Source organism: Cajanus cajan, chromosome 1 (genome assembly GCF_000230855.2).
Source record: "Cajanus cajan strain Asha chromosome 1, NIPB_CcT2T_4, whole genome shotgun sequence".
NCBI classification, from domain to species: Eukaryota; Viridiplantae; Streptophyta; class Magnoliopsida; order Fabales; family Fabaceae; genus Cajanus; species Cajanus cajan.
Window position 1 is genome coordinate 89,315,053 of NC_138517.1, and position 23,017 is coordinate 89,338,069.

General features: G+C 30.6%; 2 protein-coding genes across 2 annotated transcripts; one reads left to right on the plus strand and one right to left on the minus strand.

The window, feature by feature from the left end:
- The first annotated feature begins 4,111 nt into the window (after positions 1–4,111).
- Positions 4,112–7,848, plus strand: LOC109814083 (soluble inorganic pyrophosphatase 6, chloroplastic). Its single transcript, XM_020378426.3, has 6 exons — positions 4,112–4,506; positions 5,413–5,573; positions 5,892–5,992; positions 6,085–6,266; positions 7,086–7,184; positions 7,600–7,848. The coding sequence occupies exons 1-6, from the start codon at positions 4,276–4,278 to the stop codon at positions 7,690–7,692; spliced, it is 867 nt and encodes a 288-aa protein (XP_020234015.1). The 5' UTR covers positions 4,112–4,275; the 3' UTR covers positions 7,693–7,848.
- Positions 7,849–9,173: 1,325 nt separating this feature from the next.
- LOC109814096 (Major facilitator superfamily protein) lies at positions 9,174–18,865 on the minus strand. Its single transcript, XM_020378443.3, has 16 exons — positions 18,454–18,865; positions 18,077–18,208; positions 16,999–17,100; positions 16,425–16,529; positions 16,242–16,317; positions 15,092–15,166; positions 14,794–14,896; positions 14,655–14,717; positions 13,288–13,369; positions 13,064–13,161; positions 12,787–12,863; positions 12,493–12,606; positions 11,373–11,492; positions 10,657–10,785; positions 9,905–9,983; positions 9,174–9,565 (listed from the first exon to the last, which is right to left on the minus strand). The coding sequence occupies exons 1-16, from the start codon at positions 18,558–18,560 to the stop codon at positions 9,420–9,422; spliced, it is 1,608 nt and encodes a 535-aa protein (XP_020234032.2). The 5' UTR covers positions 18,561–18,865; the 3' UTR covers positions 9,174–9,419.
- Positions 18,866–23,017: the final 4,152 nt, after the last annotated feature.

A 23,017-nucleotide genomic window follows, 5' to 3' on the forward strand; every position in this document is an offset into this window, starting at 1 on the left:
TATTAATTTAATTAATTTTTAACAATATATCAATTTAGTTAATGTTAAAATATTTATTTTCTTTGTGAAAACAAATATTTTTAAAATTATTTTTTTAAAAAAATTAATTGGGTATTCAATAATTGAATCAAACCAATCTAATAATTAACACTGGATTGATTTGCTTCCCGTTAAGAAAAAAAAATTATGAAATCCAAATCAATTCAATTTAATTAATTTAGGTTGGATTTTCCATCAAGTACGAACCAAAACTTCACCCATGAATCTTTAATTTTATCATTATAATTTTGATGAATAAATTTTTTTTTGTCATTCCTATATAGCCTTATAAATTATAATCCTATTAGCTAAAGAAAGCCAAACTTTGTGCATGATACTTGAAAAGAGTGAAAACAAGGTACTTAGAAATATGATAAAGTACTGCTTTGAATGATATGTGCTGAGTATATGCATTACGATTAAGAAAAATCAAGCACTTTGGATCAATGATAATATCTATAATGATAGAGTTATATATATACATTACTAACATGGAATTTCTTGATGAACTCAGGTTCGTATTCCTTTGATCGAGTATGATAAATTGAACCCACATACATGTGATGCTTGTACATGGTTATGTACGTTGGTGTAAAAGTTATTAATGGATTTCAATCTTTCAATCTTCTCCTTAAGATTCATAATTGTTTAATTTCAGAAAGAGAACGATAAACAATTCTATATATGACCTTTGTAAACACTACACTAAGCAACAAAAGAAAAAGTAACATTGCTTGAAGATCAACCTAAACTACAAATAATAATCCCTGAATCATTCTATATCCGACCTTTGCAAGTACTAGACTAATCAACAAAAGAAAGAGTAACATTCCTTGAAGGTCAACCTAACGAGAAACAAACACAAGCACCAAATTAGCACTAAATTAGCACTAAATTAAATGTTTAAGATAGGAAACACATTAACCTATAAGTAATTATTTTGTTCTCCAACAATGTCTTGCTAGCACATGATGGATCCATATTTTTCCTATGGCAAGGAAAGAAATCAAAGTTACCCCATATGTAAATTGAAATAAAACGAAAATGTTATTTGAATCACCACTAGAGAGAAAAATACTCCTGAGACATCCCCAAAATATTATTATCTCTTTCTTATTAGACTTGTTGACATGAAAAAAAAGAGAGGAAAATCGAAGATGAAAATTTCTATATATATATATATAAAGACAAAATGTGCGGGGGCTTCACAACAAGCTAGGTCTCCACACACGAACCTACGAAACAGACAATTTTAACACCAACATAAACATGCTTTTTTTTTTTATTTATCAGCCAATAAATATTTGTATTTATATATAGAGGTACAAGGGGTACCAAAACCCATATACATAGTATAAATAGAATGTTATAATACCCTTGATTAAAACTAATTTGAATTTGTGGTCTCAAATTATATTTTAACCCGGGGCTCCAAAAAACAAATAACAGTTTAGGTAACCCAACACCACGAAGTACATAATTCTTCTAAGGGTGACCCATCACTAGTCAAGTACTTTTTTAAATGCACATGCCAGGATTGATTGACCAACATAAACATGCTAAGTGCCAACATACGCAATGCGTATAATCTTCAACAAATTCCCCCCTTCAGCAACATCAACCTTAAATATTATCCAACATTTGATTCAAAAAACTTCAACATTCAAAAAAAAAAAACTAAGCGAAACATTTAGCCCAAAAGAGTTCTATAACCTAGCATGCAGAAAACCTAAACAATAATACAACTAGCATAAGAGACACCAAAAATAACAAATCATAATTAAGAAGTGTTGAATACCACAATAATAGATCCAAAAGAGAAAATAATTTACGGTCACTGTTGGTCCAAAAGTGATAACGAGAAGCGAAAAAGGAAGAAAGGGTTGTGACTTGTGAGGTAGCCAATTGCCTAACTTTAGAAGAAATTAGTGCAAATGATAGGAAGTCGGTCCCCACACTTTAGAAGAAAGAAATCCTGAGAATTGATGAACATGAAGTGGAGAACATGGGAATAGGACATTGAGAGTAAAAGATAAAGTGGAGAACGTGGGTGGGAAAATAATTAAAATCTTTCCTTTTTCTGCTTTTAAAATATTTTAACTATTAAGGTTAACCTAATGGTTGGGTGGGAAGGGATTGTGTTAATTAAAAGTACGAAAACCTAGGTTTAATTCTCATTACAATTTTTCTTATCTTTACAAAAAAAATATTTTAAAAAACTTTTTATTTTCATTTTTAATTAATTAAATAAATGCCGAGTCACTCAATTGTTTGTCACTTGGTGGGTGTCTCTTGAGGATTCCCGCAACCATGGATAAGAACAGTATATAATGTTAACTTAATAGGGGTTTGTAAGGAAAAGAAGGAAAGAATAAATACTACTCTTGGAGTTGATAGGAAAATATTTAAATTTTAGACCACCTAATTTCCAATTCAAATGTATCGGATCCGTCGGGGAAGGAAGGATAATTTATGTACACCATATATGAAAGCATGGTATAAAAGTTAACAAGTAAAAAGGATACATACAAATCTGTGTATTAATTGAATATGATAGATAGAATCCTGTGTATTAATTGAATAAAGGACAAACTTTTTATAGGTTCATATCATTCATTGGATGAGATCATACGAATCTCACAATTTGAATCCAACTAATTTAATCAATTTAAAATTTTAAAATTAATTAAATGTGATATTGATTGATTTAATTATTAGATTTCTACATTTAGAATTTAAATCCATATAAATAAAATCAAATAATTTATATATTAATATTTTTATTTGAGTAAAAATTAATTTATATATATCATTTTGATTATTTTAAAAATATTTTTGTATTACAATATATAAACTTTCATATTCCTTTTTTTTTTTCAAAGACTCAAGGAAATTAAGACAAATTATATGACAATATAATGAATGTCATCTTCACACATAATAGTGTATTTAATATACTTAAATATAGTAAGAAAGAAATCTATTTATTAAAATACATTTTTTTAAAATTCATTAAATATCTAATTACTCAAACCAAACTAACATGATGATTATATTGATTTGGTTTGGATTAAGCAACAAATTTTTTTAAATCTAAACTAATTATATTTAATCCACAATAAAAAGTTAAAATTAATTCATGATAAAACGATAATCAATAACAATAAAGTAAGTATACAATCTAATTATAATAGGTCTTAATAAATAAATAGATCATACATAAAATGTCATAAGTTAATGTTAATAAATAAATATAAAAATAATATGTCAATACAATAGTTAATCGTACAATTCAATCTCTCATAAAACTCATTAGGTTGGTAGGTTGAGTTATTTGGGTTAGAGGGTTGAAAAGTGTAACCAACTCAACCTATTTTAGTGAATTATTCACTTAACCCAATGGACTAAAGCTATTTTGATAACTTAATCAATTCAAATATATTAAACATCAATTCATTTATAAAATTTTCTTTTTCAACGAAAATATTTTAAGATACTTTTTAATTTATTATCTAATTTAATTTTTATTTATCATAATTATTTATAAATTAAATTTTAATATTTTTTAAAATAAATTATTGATAAATAAAATAATCTTGTTCTATAATATACATTATTTATCACAAATTTAAAATACAATTTATATTTATAAATTTTAAATATATATCTATACATAATATTTATTTACATATATAATTTATTTTAAATTTTAACCATATATAATAAACATTTAACTTGTGAATTATGTATTATAAAATACTGGTTTACATATCATATGCATAACATTGATCTCTAAATTTAGTATATATGAAGATTTTTTATTAGAAAAATATAAAATACTTTATATTGCAGGTGGATATACTATTTTGAGAATTTTCCCTTAACTTATTTAACGGTGAAATTGGACACAATGTAGTCATTTTGATTTTCTAATAATAGCATCATTCTTTTCTTTTTAAGGTTGGTGGGAGTGCGGATATGGAGTATGGATATTGGATGGGGCCTAAAAACCAAGTCAGATTCAAACTTACTCCTTACATAAGCATAAACCTTTTATGATGGAACAGTGTCCCAATCGAAACGTGGTGTTAAGCAATTCGTAATTGGACCATCCAATAAATAATTTGAACCATAAAAAAGAGACACAACACTGCCACAACACATAAACACAAGCCTATCAGCAAACAGAGTCTCTGCACTCTGAACTGTGAAGAAGAAACACAGCAATCAGCATCCATGGCGGCTACGAGAGCGATAACCATAACGAGCAACTCCACATGCTCTCTTCTTGCAAAGAAACCCTTTGTGGGTGGCACTGCCCTTTGCCTCAACAACCTTAAGTTTTGTCGGACTAGGAGGTCTTACACCTGCAGGGCCATCTACAATCCCCAGGTTGTCGTCAAGGAAGAAGGCCAACCCGAATCCCTCGATTATAGAGTTTTCTTTCTCGACAAATCTGGCAAAAAGGTACCTTTTTTTATTATTTGTTCAATTTTATTTAACTTTTGTTAAATGGGCATTGAAATACCAATGGGATTGGGCTTAGTTTGGTGGAAAGGGTTAGTTTGACAATTAAGGTTCGAATTTTCGCTTGGAGAGGTGTCTATGTTTAATATTTGATTGTATTTTGAACGTGAAGGAGATAAAAAGGGCAATGAAATATTGGGCCTTTGTGCGATTTTGCGTGTTCAAAGTTTCTTACTTTTTGGGTCTTTGCAGTGGAAGGAGGATGGTGTGTGGCCTCTGTAACTGAGTAATCCAAACGTGGAATTGAGAAGTGATGATTTTTAGTTTCTGTGTTTGCTTGTTATTTGTTTGATGGAAGTGTTGGAAGTAAATAGTGTGGGAGCTATTTAGTTTAGCTATATATACTTGTCTAGAGTAATGTCTGGTTTGATCGTTGTGTTTTCTTTGATGGATCAATAGCTTGTTAAGTTGGTAATTTGGTATGGATAGTGTTCAGGCTGATGTTTACTAATTTAGAATATTTTTTAATTGTTATACTTTACAAGCTGATTGAGTATTCTGTTTCGTGTCTCTCTGTGTGTGTTTTCCCTTTTTGTTATACATATTTCCTCTGCTTCTATGAAAGGAAGAATGATGGGTAGGTGCCAAGTGAGCTGTTACTTTCCGCTTGTTGTTACAATGTTTTCTGGGGAATAAGTAGTTAGATTTGCTTAATACGTTCGAAGCTAACTACTGTGTAGTTATGCAATAAGAGTAAAAGCCTCGGTATAAAATGAGATATTTTCAATAAGGATTGGAAAAATGAAAGTAATGTTAATTGAATGAGTTTCTTGCTATGTGGGCTATCCGTAACAATTAAGATCATGTATACTTGTACTTACTATAATTAATTTATAAAATGTGTAGGTTTCTCCCTGGCATGATATTCCCTTGCGGTTAGGTGATGATATCTTCAACTTTGTTGTTGAGATTCCTAAAGAATCCAGTGCAAAGATGGAGGTTGCCACTGATGAGTCTTTCACTCCCATAAAACAGGATACAAAGAAGGGGAAGCTCCGATATTATCCGTGAGATACAACTTCAAAGCTCATATTGTTTCTTCTTCTTTTTTTCCTTCTTTCAATTACATTATTTATCTTTGGCCGTTCACTTTAGCATAAATCTATTTTTTAATCCAATCAAGATTTTATATTTATTGATGGTTTTGATAATTACCCTTCCTTCCATGATACCATCTTCATGTTATTTTACCTGTAACAATTGAAGCATTTTACATGTCTTATTCATTGGCTTCATTTTGAATTTCTCTTGGTTTGGTTGATGTAGCTAGATTGATTTGGTTCTATTTAGCCTATTCTGAAACATATCTTTTGCTTGTTCTCCAGCTATAATATACATTGGAACTATGGCTTACTTCCACAAACATGGGAAGATCCATCCTTTGCAAACTCTGAAGTTGAAGGAGCATTTGGAGATAACGATCCAGGTATTCCATTAATAATGATTGTAGACTCCTATCTTTTCTTAATGTTATCTTAGGATGTAATAAACATGTCTAAAATTCTTGTTAATCTGTAGTTGACGTGGTTGAGATTGGTGGAAGACGGGGGAAAATAGGTGAGGTTCTCAAGGTCAAACCCTTGGGTGCATTAGCCATGATTGATGAAGGAGAACTTGATTGGAAAATAGTTGCAATTTCATTAGATGATCCAAAGGCATCATTTGTGAATGATGTTAACGATGTTGAGAAGCATTTTCCGGTAAGCTCTATCACCTAACATGCTGATCATTTATTTTTGTTAGATCGAGCGCTTACCACTAGGCCAAAAGTTATAGCTGATAGTCAGGGCGCAACTCTTTTTACTTAAGAGCGCAGCAGCCCAAGCGCCATGATTCGACAGTGACTTGGCCCACCTAGCCTCCGCCACGGGACAATTGATGCAACCCGCAACAATCTCCCCCTCAGCAATTGCCCCGCTGGGTATCGAACTCATGACCTTGGTTCTGATACCAATTGTTGGATCGAGCGCTTACCACTAGGCCAAAAGCTATAGTTGATAGTCAGGGCGCAACTCTTTTTACTTAAGAGCGCAGCAGCCCAAGCGCCATGATTTGACAGTGACTTGGCCCACTTAGCCTCCGCCACGGGACAATTGATGCAACCCGCAACAATTTTCTATGTCTGTTCTTGTTCATTTATTCGTTTGTGATTATATTGAGCAGCCAAGGTGATTTTTGAAGTGTTTGATCCAAGTTACCTATTTAGGTCAGGCAGCTTATTTACTTTTACTGCAAAATTGACTAACCAGACTTCTGAGTCAATTAGAATAGTCCTGATTGTACAGTTGATATTAGGGATTTTCAGCTTAAATGCTTATACGGGAAGACGAGTCCAAATAAGTTTATGAAAGTTCTTGAAAACCCCCTTGATCTGATTAGGAGAACAAGATATTTTATGTTTATCATGAGCAATCTATGTTGTAGCTGCTTTCACGAAGATGTTAACATTTGTCCAAGATTCTCAATTAGTGTCATTATCAGCAACTTTTGTGTGTTACATAATTTTTGGTTGTCTTCAGGGAACTCTAACTGCAATTAGGGACTGGTTCAGAGACTACAAGATACCTGATGGAAAGCCTGCTAACAAATTTGGGCTTGGCAACCAGGCAGCAAATAAGGTATTTTAACTGCATGAGTCTCTTGAATCAAGTATCATCCGAAATTCTTTACTCAATTTTTGTACTTCATGACAGAGTATAACAGTTTATATGTTACTTCAAATGATTTGGTTTCTGTTATGGTTACTGATAAAGTGTTTTTGTAGCTGCATTTTTTCTGGAAGTCGGTTGCCTTGATTACTGTAGGGGTCAGGGAAAGAGGACTATAGGAGGGTGTTTTAGGAATTAGGATTACAAGTTATATAACATTCTTTTTGTGTATAATTACTAAATTAAATTCTTATACTTAACTGAAAATTTCCATGACATAAATTAATAAGATAAAAGCAAGGTATGAATCTTCTACAGTGTGTGGTCATGACCTTAATTTGTCTCGGCTGATTCTTAACTCTTAAAGCTTGTATTTGGTGAACAGGATTATGCGCTTAAGGTCATTACAGAGACCAATGAGTCCTGGAATAAACTGATCAAGAGATCAATTCCTGCAGGAGAGTTGTCACTTGTGTAGAGGTAGATGTATCGAGGGAGTGTTACTGTTCATGCAATTGCTTGCATTTTCTACAATTCTATTTATGGATTAGCAAATTCTTCTGTTGAGCTTCCCCGGTTATATCTTTGACATCACTTGGCCAGGCGTTAGTTCAATAAATCCATCTTGCTTATATATTCTGCATTTTATTTTGTCTTTCTCCTTTTATATTTCTGTCTAATGAGGTAACTTAAGATGGTTCTCAAATAGGAGTGTGAATAGACCAACATTAAAGGACAAAAATATGATACATCTTGCACGATTCAAACGGCGATAACAATATAGGTTTACAATATAAAACCTATGCAACACTGATTCAGACATGATACGAAGATACTACTGAGTCATGTATACGGTAAAATTAAAAAATATAAGATATGTGGACACAATATATATATATATATATATATATATATATATATATATATATATATATATATATATATATATATATATATATATATATATATATATATATATAATATAAATAACATGACAAAATATTATATATTAATATAACAATAATTTACTAAGTCTCAAAAATAAATTATTAAGAAACATCATATTTCACAATAATTTTTTTAAAATTTTGAACCCTTCATTTATTGTTTTTATTTTTATTAAGATTTTTTCTTTTTTATTATGTGAAAATTAAGGAAGGAGAGGCAGAAAAATTCTCTTTCTTATTTGTATTTTTATCAATTTGTTTTTTAAAAAATCTTAAATTTTACCTTCTTTATTTTTATTTTTATCAAGATTTTTTTCATTTTTTAAAAAGTTTCAAATTCTCCTTATTTTTTTTCTTTTATTTTTATTGAGATTTATTCTTCTTTTTTAAAAAAAAAAATTTAAATCATTTTTTTATATATTTTTATCGAGATTTATTCTTTTTTTAAAAAAAAATTCAAGTTTACATATCAAATAATACATCGAGATGAAAATTTGTCCAATTTATGTGGACATAATCTGTCGAATTGTTTAAAGTACGTTCATGACGTGTTCCTTTCTAAAGAGTGTGAGACTTGGAAGACATAATAGTCCCATGTTGTGTCCATGTTCACAATGTATACATACTTAAAAAGTGTCAAACTCGAGCAGACTTAGAGTTTGGGGATAAAGCAGAAAAAAAATTGAATGATAAACTTAACCAGATCTAAATTGTGAACAGTTGTACCTGATATTCTAAATAAATGATAATTTCTTATAATTGTGACATAAATCACATATCTTTCTTCCTCGGTGAATCTTTTCAGTGGCTCACAGTGATAATTTCCAACTACCGGGGAACTACTGCGGATAACAAATGACCTATACCATACGGTCATAATGTTCAGTTTATTTTCAAATCACCACAGAACATATACAAATGAAGAGGATTTAGCAAAGTGACTAGAAGGATAGCCACTAGCAATTTTATTCAAAAAAAAATTCACTAGGGTCGTCATGTATAAGATGAAGCATAACACTGAAATATACTCTTGCTAAATTTCTATTAACCAAGAGCAAAACCAAGGTTCAAATCTGTACTTGGAGAGGGATTTATGTTTACTGTTTGACTATACTTTAAACAAGATTGCTTCCCAAAAATGGGATACATACGAGAAAAAAAAATATAAATGTACAAAAAAAAAAGTTATTTACATCGTAGTGGCTGTCATTGTGCCTTGTGCGAAATACTGTGCTTGAACAAGCATAAAAAAGAAAAGTCAACACTCTTGGGATTGAGAAGGAGATGCCGATGTTTCTCCAGTCTTCTCTGGAAGCAAAGGCATGGTGCTGTTTAATCTTTCAACGTTTGATACTTGACGTTCGCTGTCTTCATAAAATCTATCCACACTGTGCAAAAATATTCCTGGCATAATATACACGAATCACAACACATGTTCAAAAACTTTTCCAACATTTCCGAGAATCAGACATTTATGATTTGATCATGATGATTATAGTAATTCAAATACAACATCTTGAAGATAACTAAACAGGTATAATTTTTAGAAGTCGTAATCTGCTTTTGTTTATATCAAAGTTGGGTTGGACAGAGGTTTCAAGGGTGATTCATTTTATTCATGCTCAGTAGTGCTATTTTTCAATATTAAACATCTTTGCTCTGATAACAAGTATGTGTAAAAAGAATTACAAACAGGGATTCTTCTCTATAGTAAATCAAGAAGAAATTTCCGTGATGACGTACCAATGAACCATATTCCAGCTGCAAGAAACAATATGGTTGTTAGAATCAATGCTGTCGTTCTCCAGTTGTTAATGCTATCCTGCATTATAATTATGTATGAACAACCATTAGAATATTTTATATCACATAATACATTGTGTGACCTGTAACTTTCTCCGCCTTCACCTCCCTCTCTCTGATAAGTAATGGATACAACACTTTTGCTGTTATTTGAATGAGAACAGTAGAACTTTGGGGATAAATTTTAGGACATGTTCTTAAAAAATGAGGGTCATCAATGCAATTAATGTCATTCGGGCTCACAATTCCAATGCAATTGATGCATTAAAATCTCCCTATATATTCTCCCCACGCATCCCACCCCCAAGGGCTTAAACAAGAAAAAAAAAAAAAAAAGTTAGTTTGACTTGTATGTTTTCATAAATGCAGTATTTTTTATCATAAGCATTTGGCTTAAAAGGGGTTTTGTTACTTTAAATAACGAGCAAATTTTATGCACCTGATTTTGCATCATGTACTTAGTTGACGTTTTCTTCTCACTAACTTGTCTAGCACAATTTCAGGTAACATGAATGTGTGGAAAAGTCCCAATTTTCCTCTTGGTTACTCAAATTAACAACTCATAAGTAACACGAACTATGAAGTGTTCAGCAATGCCACTTCAATTTACTAAAAACAATAGCAAAAGAATTGCCAAGACATTAATTCTCTATGTTACTCAAGAAAAAAAAAAAAAAACTATAAAGCCTGACCTGGAGAACTCCAACAAGAGGCGAGGAAGGTACATCTCCAAAGATATGAATAGCAACAGTAGACATAGCCATAGATAGAGGCCTCAAACTTGGTTTAACACAATGGAGACATACGTAATTCACAGGACCCTGAAAAGAAAATTGCAAGCAAACATCTAGAGCTAAACTTCCAACTTCCGATCAGGTTACAAAATGGTTTCTGACGATTTATATTAGTTTTAATGAGCACATTCCATCTCAGCTCATAAAAAATGCAGAAGTCGGGAATTTTCTAAGCTAGGGATGCTGTACAAACTCAGTAATTGGTTAGTACCATTAAAAGATTATCTTTCATGTTTCAGGATAAAATTATTCAGACAAACTGATATAAATAAGCAGGGATATACTCTGCATGCTAACAGATACGAAAAAAGGGACAGAAAAACATGGATCCCTGAAACAAGCATAAAATTCAAAAACACAACCAACCATAGAATGATTCTTGGTTCTCAGAGAGCAAGTTTACAACTAATTTCCCAAATGTAGAAGTGATTTTACTTAAAAACACATAATTATTCATCAAGAATTCGACTTGGAAACATCAAGATCAAAAACTTAGCTAACAAAAGAAAACTCACAGTAGCAAAAATATCCATAGATGATAAGCATGAAAAAAGGATATTGTTTCAATACAACAATAAACATAAAGAGATTTTTCTTGCATAGAAGTAAAGTACCTGAGTAGCAAAAATAAGAAGTTCACCAATAGAGAAAAGAGCAAGGAAGCCATACATGCTTCTGAATAAGAAGGCGCCTAAACAAAATGCTGCACCAATAAATGTAGTCGTTGAGAGAAGCTGCAAATGAATTTAGTGTGTTTAGTATGAGAGAACAAGGAGGGATCAAATTACACTAGTGTTTACATTCACTCTTACCCTGTTCAATATATTTTAATTGGATAATTTCATCTCAAAAGTTGGATTAAAAGTTCCTTTCATATAGATTGTAATTACAAAATTTTATATTAATCCAAAATTATTTTATATTCATTATAATTAATGTAATATAAACAAATGAACTATTTGATTATTTTCATATTGTTATTAAATTTTGACAAAAATGGACACAAGCAATTGAGGTGATATATAGTTATTATTCAATGGTTAGGTTGATAAAAATCACATTGTATATGGTTCCATTCAATCAATTTATGGCTACATTTTAAATTAATCTATTCTATATTAAGGCCAATCCAGAATCTCAGTATTATAAAACACTTTTTCCAACCGGTCACATACAGGATAAGAATTTCAAAACTGCAACCATGATTTCAAAACTTTTTGTTGTTACACATGCCTCACGTAAGAAGCTGATCAGTACCTTAGGTGAAGCGATTTAAACAAAGCATCCTAGACCTTGATGTCTTAATATTTTCAAATTTCAAGTGCATAATATGCCCGATCTTTTCATTTACAGATTGTAACCTCCACAATTAAGGTAGCATCTGTTTAGTGAGGATGCATAATCCATATCATATGGCATAAGAAACCATGACCCTAAACATAACCTGCCTCTCATCTGGGACATGCACTCATAGTCTGCTACCACAATCTGGTCTAAAGGACTTTTATTATAAGAGGGGCATAAGCCTGGCCAATCTAATCCAGTTTATATCAAAAGTTTATATAAAACATGTTTATATAAGATTAAAGATTACTGTAAGGAACACTCAAGTACCTGTTTCTGAGACTGGCAGGATAAGGTAAATGGACAATATGCTAGACGTAAAATAGTGTGCTGGAAAAAACATAATAAATAGGCACAAAAGTAGGTCCTTATCTGAATTTAAATACGAACCTTAAATGCATTTGATAAGGTGTTATTCATATAATCCAGAACAAAGCCTCCAGCTAAAGTGCCTACTATTCCACATACAATTGTAATTCCTCCAAATATCAAATCTGCATCAGTCTAGCAAAGTAATCCAACTTTAATATGGCACGTTAATAGCATGCAATTTCTTACATGGAAAGTGTCTTTACTGACTAGGCATGTTTAAATTCCATGCAAGGAACAAGATATATAAGAAAGAAGGAACTATAATAGTATAATCATATGCACAAGGGGTCATCAAGTGAAGCAAATTCTCACCATGTGATATATATTATAGCCAGCTTTTGGCCCCCAATATGAGTAAGCACCTACCACAAAGTTGTATGATATGTAACCTGCAAATAGACATTAAAGTTATGGGATTAAATAAAAAAAATAAAACAATATCACTGCTAAAAATACTAAGATACAAAAGTTCACAGGGATGTAACCTACCCATATAGCAGCTTCTATTATGAATTTACCAACCAAATAAGGTAAATATTATATTACAAAGTAGTCAATGCATAAAATAGTTAGTGGGAGAAAGAAGTACCTAAAACATTGACAACATAGACCTTATCAAGCAAAAGTGCTTTCACATCATTCAAAAATCTTGAGAATTTCTCAAATATTTTGGTTGCAGATTTTGACCTAAAATAGGGATCAATCAGATAAAATTTTAATATATCAGCCACTAAATGATAGATGTCAGACAGTAAAAGACACAATAAATCAATAATGAGAAAAATAGTTATTTCAGAAGGTGAGTGTTCTCACTTGAAATGGTCATTTGAGCTTTTATCTCTAAGCTCTGCCTTTAAGGACATTGACTCATCTTTGCCATTTGAAGCCTCCATAACTTTGAATCAAAAAAGTGAATTTTGTTACGGCTAATAAAAAGACATTGTGAATTAGAAAACGTTATTCCATTAAACAGCCAACAAAATGGAAACCTAAATTTTCAGACCATTGCAATATACTAGATGAGAAATGAGTATTAGATTACCAGTTCTACACTCATCTTGATCCAAAAGAAAAAGAATATTACTTTCCACAAAACAAGATTTTTTTTTGGGGTGTGTGTGTGTGTAATGGAATGCACATTTCAAAAATTGTAGTTTTGGTTTATATACATTCAGTATTTTCCTTTAAAAAGCAAAACTATAATCTCCCCACTTGCTTAAAATAAAAGGCAGAAAACTGAAAGAAAGGTAGAAGAGAAATAAGCCTAGTTTTAGACAGAACACAAATCTGAACATGTACACAGCAACCAAGGTTTCATACAAGATAATTTGAATTTTTTTTTAATTTTCTAAGATAAAGGAAGACTCACATGACATAGAGAGAAATATAGAACTGAAGGATAAAGATTCCTCCTAAAAAACAGAATAAGCATACAAGTAATAAGAAAAAAACAGTATTAAAAAATGATCAAAGGACCAAACCAATCCCTTTACAGATCTGATCAAGAGACTACACTAAAGGCTCCTAATACTAGGGGTGTGCAAAAAATTCAAATTGATCCGAACCGATCCATAACCGATCCGATCTATATTGAAAAATCCGATCCATTTTGAAAAAAAATCTGAACCGAACCACTTTATAAAACCGGTTCAGTTATCCGATCCATTTTTACAAAGTGGATCAGTTTGGTTCGGTTTGGTTTTTTAAAAAAACCGATCCATATATGAGTAAAAAGTGGATAACTGCACCGCACCGAACCGATCCAATTTCAAAAAAATCGATCCATATTTTAAGAAAACCAAACCGATCCACTTTATAAAAAATGGATCGGTTAACTGATCCACTTTTATAAAACGGTTTGGTTTGGTTTGGATCGGTTTTTTGAAAAAACCGATCCATGAACACCCCTACCTAATACTGAAGCAACCCACGACAAAAGAAGGAATGTGAACCCATCCACAAGAGATGAGCTTGTAAGAATTCTGCCTAAAATTTCTTCTTTTTTTTCTAACAGATTTATTATTAGCATAAATTTGTAACTATGAAATTGCTATAAATATACAAAAGAAAATGTATATATAGCAAGCACCAAAAATTATTCTGAATCATAAGAATCAGACGAGCAATGGTACTTTGAAAAAGGAGATGTTGTGTTTAAATAATGCATAACTCTTAGATACCTTGAACTCCTGACACAATTGTCTCAGGTGTCAGCGCCTTTTCTGAATCAGAAGAAACAAAACCTGGATCCACATGTAGTTTAGAGATGAAAAACTGTAAAAGGCATTCACAAGAAATCAATACAAGACAAATGCACACCTCTCAACTGCAAAGGCTTCATAAAAAATCCTGAAATAGCAAATGGAAGCATCAACAAAGACTCTACCCAGAATGCATATCGCCAACCAAAATGGCTTCCAACCTGTTAATAAACACAGAAAGATGAAATCTGAGAGGGAAAATTATCTTATTTCTTTTAAAAGAAAAAAAAAAAAGCAAAATACACATTGGTTGTTTCTTTAGAGTGAGTATTTAGGGGGGATACTTGTCATCCTAACCACACATACATGTCACAATTAGTATTTAATAATGGTAGAAAAAACCAATGAAGACTTACCAAACCACCGTAGACGTAGCCAAGTGCATATCCCGATGGTATACACATGTAAAATATTGCAAGCCATGCTGTTTTCTGATGCATAACCAATATGAGACAGATGTTTCCACCAGCGAAAAAACAAAGCAATTAATCATAATGATAGATGACATTCTGACTACCTAGAAGGACACAGAGATCCAGTTATATAATATTACATTTGGACCATTGAAATGTTGAAAAGAAGCAAACTTCGCACAACTCAAGGCTGATTAATGACTACACTGATTAGAGCTTAATAGCATTATTTATGAATGCTTAGTGCTATTAAGCATTCATAAAGAATTATGAACGCTTACTGGCACTAAGTCAAGAATGCTTAATAGCACTAAGTATCACTAAAACTGTTGAAGTCTTATTAGTATAGAGTATTAACTTTAAGGTTCTTAAAACATTTGAACAGTGTTAATTTCATTTCAGTTGTGTAGTTACTCACCAAGCTTGATTAGGTTCTTGCCGCTAGTTTTTTTTTTTTTTTTTTTTGGTCAGCAAAAGAAATTTATTAATACTTAGGCACTAGAAGTACCTAGAAATACAACAGTAATTACCATACTTTAACAAGTGATAAATAAGAAATGTCAATAAACCCAACCAAGCCTAATAAAATATAAATCAATTACAAAAGCAAGTTCCAGGTGAGTTTTGCCATTGACTGAAGGAGTATGAGAAGTCCTTTGTCAGTTTTTTTAACCAAGCCCAAGAAAAATACAGAACGTCCTGTATCACTTCGTTGGAGTCGAAAACTTGCCGCTAGTAATATAAAGATATAAAGAAAATGATGGCTTTGCTATAGAAGGATAACCATCAAAGCCCACTGACAGCTTAATGGATTAAAAGAAATATTTCTTCAACATAAAAGTTCAAGAATTGAATCCAAATCACAAATGAATGAAGCAAACAACAATCTACTACACGAGGTAATTATTTATGATCCCCCCCAGAAGATTACATATATTCCCATCATGCTTGCAGATTGATCTTCAACCAACCCAAATTTTCACAAAACCATTGTTTTACAGTTTAATGAGAGAGCATGATAGCTAGCACAACAGAATGAGAGATAATCAACATTCTTCAAATCTAAAAGCAGGACTAAGGGAAAGAAACAAACCTGAGTAACTGGAGCATTGTCATCAATAAAAGGTGCTGCAAGACTTATAAATGAAGCCTCACCAACACCAACTAGCCTATAGAGAGTATATAAAGCATAAGAAAATTATTACATTTGGTACTAATGTTTAACTGCTCAACAAAAATTGAGTACATTGAAAAATAAAGGAATTAGACCACTTACATGCGACAGATTGAAATGGACCAAAAGTTAAAAGAAAAACCGCAACATAGGGTTGCAAGAGTCCAAACTGACAATCCAACACCTATAAGTCTAAATGGATTTACACTGCAAATTATAAGAGTTGTGTAAGGATTAATATGCAAACTAATGAGAAATCATAACAAACACATGGTACATGTACAAGGCGTTACAGGTTAGAAATTCTCATGTTGAAATTATTATGTCTATCAAACATAAGAACTTCAGTTTAGTGGACAAACTGTTGAATAAATTGATAACCCAAATTTTGTGATAATTTATGCTGCAAAGTATTTTAGAAACATGATCTCATTGATTTGAATATTTGAAAGTCATATCCAAGAAGATTGTCTTAACTACATATTAAATTGCACATTAAGAAGGACAATTTGAAACTCAGTACAATGAATCTATGATGGTTTAAAAGCCTGTTCAGCTTTCAGAATTTTTCATTTACAATTCATCTTCTGAAGCATTTATAGGTTGAATTTTTAAGCTAAATAAAGTGTAGTCATAAGAATAGGTTTCAACTAATTGTAACTCAAACAGTTTTTACCTCTTAGCTAGAGAGGCAAATATTGGAGAAGCCACCAGAAGTCCAACCATAAAAGCAGATGATAAAACTCCATCTTCAAAATTGTTCAAGTTAAAATCCCCCCTGCACAAAAGGAGAAAAATATATTGTCAAAAACTACTATATAGCTGAAAAATTACTTCTGCAAATTACAAGTATTAATGTCATGGCATGCAACATGGAGCAGCACATACAGGCAACAACAACAGTTATCTTGCAGACTACAAATTAAATTCTACATCCTGCTGGGTGATGCTTCTCCTGCCATTTTAACAGCATAATAGTAAGACAAAAACAGTATACCAAGCAAGAATCCCAAATTCTTTCTCCTCTTATTGCAATAATTTAAGGATATCTTGCATGAATACTTTTTCAATTCAGAATGCTTTCATTTATTGTTAACATTTTAAGGTAAACCACACTTTAAAGCCATGAGAGCACTCTCTGTTCATGATTTCTTGCTCTGAAATAGGAAGGTAGCAAGAAAAACCAAGGATGTAACTTTGATAAATTGATTTCAATAATTTGGTTACTCATGTAATAATTATTTAAAAACTTTGACAGCTACATTGAACATGTTGAATATAACAAAAATATGAATCAAGAAAAGAGGCAAAGTGTAAATTTCGAGTCAGTTGTTTTTTGACAATGGCTGAGGGTATTCATGCAAAATGTAATCAATAATTGTCATTTATTTTGAACAGTAATTCAGATTTATATGAAACCTGTCTTTTAGTATATATGGTGAATTCTTGGCTCTTTTTCATGATTCATTGAATTAGTAAGAATCTTCCCACTTTAATTACCCAACAAAAGAGTGACAAAAGGAACGTATTTTCCATCTGCTCAACCCCCTCCTGCACGACCCTTCTTTTGGTTTCGCCTCTCCCTCCCCTTTTCAACTATAATTTCTATTCTACTCTATGAAAATCTCTAGATTTAAAATGAAAAACACCACCAAACCCCCTCCTAAAAAATGGAATAAACCCAAGAATTTAAAATCAGTGTGTGGAAAAGTAAATGTGAAGCAGTGAGGGAAATGATCCAGAGTATATCTTACTGTATTCCAGAGCCAGAAGTGCAGGTACCACCCTCAGTGCATGTTCCCCTACTTCCATTAACACCATTGCTTGCTATAGCTCCTCGATCCACATAGTTTAACAAGTTAATCACACAGAATATAGCTAGTAGCCTGCAAAAGAAGATAAAAGAGATAAAGTATTCACAATGGGAAAACATAGCCAAAGAACACAAAAGACTTCATAAGAACATAGATTCCTCCCCACCACCACCAAAGAAAAAGAGCCAGAATTGGTTAAAAAGTTTCTTCCACACCCACATAACCAAAATTGAAAAAGACTGGATCTTTCAACCCTTTACTTACCCAGTTGGGATAACGGAAAAGGAAAGGAAACAGAAAAGGTACATTACATTTACCTTTTGGGTGTAAACCATGAAGTTGTGGGAATCATGGTGGAGATTTGTGGCAACAGAGACTGAGGAGAAGACTTTGGTTTCACCTGTGAGGGGTCATCTTGTGCCATCCCAACGACACTTGTACTAAAATTGAATATCGTTGAATGGTAGTTAACTTGACAGAATTTCAGATGTGGAGTCCTTCTTCTTGAGCTATGTCAGTTTTTTCTCTCCAACTTTTTACAAAACAGTGACGTGGTTCTTCCTTTCTTTTACATTTTCTGTTAAATTGGAATTTGCATTTTTCCGATGAACAAAACACAAAAGAATCCGGGATCTTTGCCTCGTCTAAACTTTTTTTTTCTTCTTTTGACTTTCTTGGAAATAATTATGCTGCTAGTGTATGGATTATGCCACTTTGTTGTGATTCGGATTCCTTGTCACGTCCGCTACCTTCTTTTATTTTTTAGTTTTGTTTTTCTCGTGTTTACTTTAGCTACAATCTTCAATGAAAATGCATAATTTATGTTTAAAGACAAAATGCAATTCATGTACTAAACTGTTAAAAAAAACTTTCTTAATTAATTTGACTTGTCATATAGATTATGGATATGAAATCAGTATCCTATAATTTAACAAAAAAATCATATGTATTATAGGGACTAGGGAGGCTTGAAATCTAAAACTAAAGGCTCATCATATATACACCTCCTTTTTTTTTTTTTTTATAAGTACACCTCTTTTTTTTTTTTAATTTATAAAATATTATAGTTTTTTTTAATTTTTTAATTTTACACCTCCAACTTTCAATTTGCTACTTTTTTCTTTTTTTTCATACACTTTTTTTTTTTAGTTTTCACATGCTACCAAAATAGGTGTGATGAAGGAAAGGTAAGGGGGTGTATGTAAAAATTGAAAAAAAGAGGGAAGATATGTAAAAAAAAGTACTAAATTAAATATTATAAATATAAAAATTAAAATTAAAAACAAAAAATAAAAATATTTTAAAATTTTAATTATTTTTTTAAAAAAGGAGGTGTACTTATAGACAAAAGGAGGTGTATATATCATGAACCAAAACTAAATTTTCTCCGGCCCGACTTGGCCCGAAGTCATTTGTGGCCCAATGAAAGCCTGGGTATCGTTGTGGTAATGACAAATGAGACAGGGCAAATGCGAATAAATGTGAATATTTATAAATTTAGTTTTTAGTTTTTTTATTTATTTTTTATTTTTTTCAATATGTAATTTTAATTTTTTATTTTGAAATGAAAATTTTAGTTTCTTTGTTTTTTAAAATAAAATTTTAAATAAAAAATAAAATAAGCTTATAATAATAATAATTTTAAACTATATTATAACATATTTTATTAAGAATAAATGACTAAATTATATTTTGATCTTTTAAAAAATAAATAACTAAATTACACTTTTAAATCATGAAAAGAAAATCTCGCAAAGATTGCTAAGTGCTATTTATAACACAACATACAAAATATGCTTGATGTATTGCCTTAGCACTAACAAAAGGAAATAAAAAATAATGTTTATAGTTTTGCTTATCTTTTGAAATGTACATTGATTTGTTCTAACGATGCGGGATATAAATTGTATCCCAACATTTTTCCTATGTAAACCCCTATTTTAAAAAATAGGAAATTATAAAACAGTGAAGATAAAAATTGGATAACATTTTCACCATGGATTATTAATTCCTAATTTTTTATGTACTATAGCATAAGTTATGTTGTGTATATCATAGCTTCAATGCTTAATTTGAAAATATAAAACAGTGAAGAAATTAGGGTGCGTTTTTAACATTCAAATAAATGCAAACTAATGTCTGTACTAAAATTGAATTCAATCAACTACAAATCTAGATGTTCTGCTACACACATAACTGTAATCTCAAATTCAAAATTTGTCTAGTAAATACAATGATGACAAGAAACAATACGTACACAAATGGCAAAGCAACGCTTGAAAAAATAACTAAAAGCATAAAACTTCTGATTAGTCATGACAGTTGATTTGTGATTATGACAATGTCGAGAGCATAAATTGTGTTTAAGAAAATAATTAAGCAAAGTACCATGGATTTCTTATAGGACTGGCTTTGATTAACTTAAATTAAATGTGGGCACAATTAAGACAGCTACATCATGTGCTGCACTTGTCTTAAGCCGTTCCCAATTTAACGAAATCCTTTCGAACTTGAACACGATGGAAGAAGGAAGCTTTGATGCACGTGTTTGAAAACTGTCATCCTGTGACTAACATCATGTGATAGTAGTGGCACTTGCTTGTTACTATCTGAGATTCTGGGTTTAACACGCCGATAGAACTTGTATTGATTCCAGACATAGCAAGAGAACTTGCATTATTATTTTTATTATGAGTTAATCATCAATACATTATTACTGAAATTTTTTTACATGAACAATAAATTATATTTTTTAAAGTTGTTTATTTTATTATTATTTCATTAAATAAGCAACTGACATGACAATATTAAAATATATGATTGTTGCCAGTGTAAAAAAATTTTATATTAGCAGTGTATAGGTGATTAACTCTTTTATTATATATATGTTATTTTTTAATTTCAATTAAAATTTATAATCTATTAAAATATATATTTTTAAAATTTCTGTACTATTATTTTTCTATGAGGCTAACTAAGCACATGTAGTATTAATTATGACATTTATTAGTATTTTTTATTTATTTTTAAATGACATTTTAACAATAGATCAATATTACTTAATTTTAAATGTAGGAGACCAAATTTTTTATAAAAAAATTCAGGGTTGAAAATTGGACATTCACAAAACTATATAAAAAAAATCGAGTTAAACTCTTTTTTAGTCACATTATTAATAAAATTGTAAAGTAAATGAATAACCCATTTTGTTTGGGACATATCACTCTTTCTTACAAGGAAATTAAACTATTAAAATTATATAAATAGTTTTTAAAGTATTGAAGAATAACTATTGTTTATATATTAAATATTTTTTTACTTATGGATTAGTGTTATCTTTAAACTTAGAGACACAATTAATAGAGGTTTAATTCTCATCTTTCGCATTATGACATTTTTTTCTTCTTGTTTTTAAGATACAATTATTACATCAACAAAAATGGTTAGATTTTTAATAAAAATTTGACAAATGACTAAAATTATACAACTAAGTGTTCAAACTAAAAGTACATTTAAATCAATTTAATATTATTGTATAAAACATATTATCTATCATAATATGTATTAAATAATATATATTATTTGTATAAATGTGTTGTATTTACCAAGAGACTTTTCAACTTTTTTCTTTGTGCACTAGTGTAAAAAAAAGTACTATGTGATTATGTATTAAATGATATATATTATTTGTATAAATGTGTTTTATTTACTAAAAGAATTTTCAACTTCTTTTCTTTATGTATTAGTGTAAAAAAAACAAAACGGTGCCTTCAAGTATTTTTTAAAATTCCTAATCAATATAATAAGAAGAGATATCCCATTAATTAAATAAAAGCCCCTAAAGTAACTAAATTACTTATAAGAATTATGCTTATTTGGCAAACATTATTATAAAGATCAAAATGCTACAATATACATAACACAACTAAATAAGCTTGATTGTTGAACTAAAAGATGTCAAACAAATAAGTGTGTGTTTGGAAAAAAGTTGAGTTCAATTTAATCAATTTTAACTTCAAAACAATAGCTTGGTTTTTGCATTTTATGTATTGGAAAGTGAAAATATATGTTTCAAAACTTTCAAACAGATAATCAAACACATTCTTATTTGAACCAACGAATTTTTACCCTTTTGTTCTACACAAGATATATGTTCCCATTGAATTCATCTTAGGGCACCTGTATTATCTTTTAATAGATGTGTCGTCCAAACTAAACTCTACACCTGATAATGTCTTCCACCCGAATTGACCAACCAAAGTCGGCCTTGGTTCCAAAAAAAGGAGTAGTGCCTTGCTTTGGATTTATAAAATAAGTAAAATAACATTAAAAGTAGTGATATTCTACTTTCATTGTTTCCACTTAGAGATGACAAGTAAATATGAATTTATATGTAATATCCGAACTCACTCCAATTTTGACGCCAAATACTCGATTTGATTAGCACAATTACGAGTAATACTTGATTTATTACACTAAGTATAGAGACGAGGATGATCGCACTTTAAATTTGTATAAGTTTAATTTACTTTTTTTAGAATTCATTTGAGATTTATGTAATTTTTATTCTATTTTAAATTTATATCAAATGAAACTTAATTAATATAATTTTATATTTTCTATTTTATGTTAAAGTTTTTATTTCTTTTACAATTTTTGAATTGTACAAATATATTTAATACTCGATGAGATCAAGGATAAAAACTTAGGGACGAAGAAAGATATATTATTGAAATCTTCACCCATTTGATTGTCATCCTATTCCACCTCCTACTTAACCTCAACCTCTCAAGTCATTTCACAAAGTCTAATTAGATCAAGCTCAACAAGATTTTCTTTTCCCCTAATTCCGCCTAACTTGTTCCCTTCACTATGATTTTG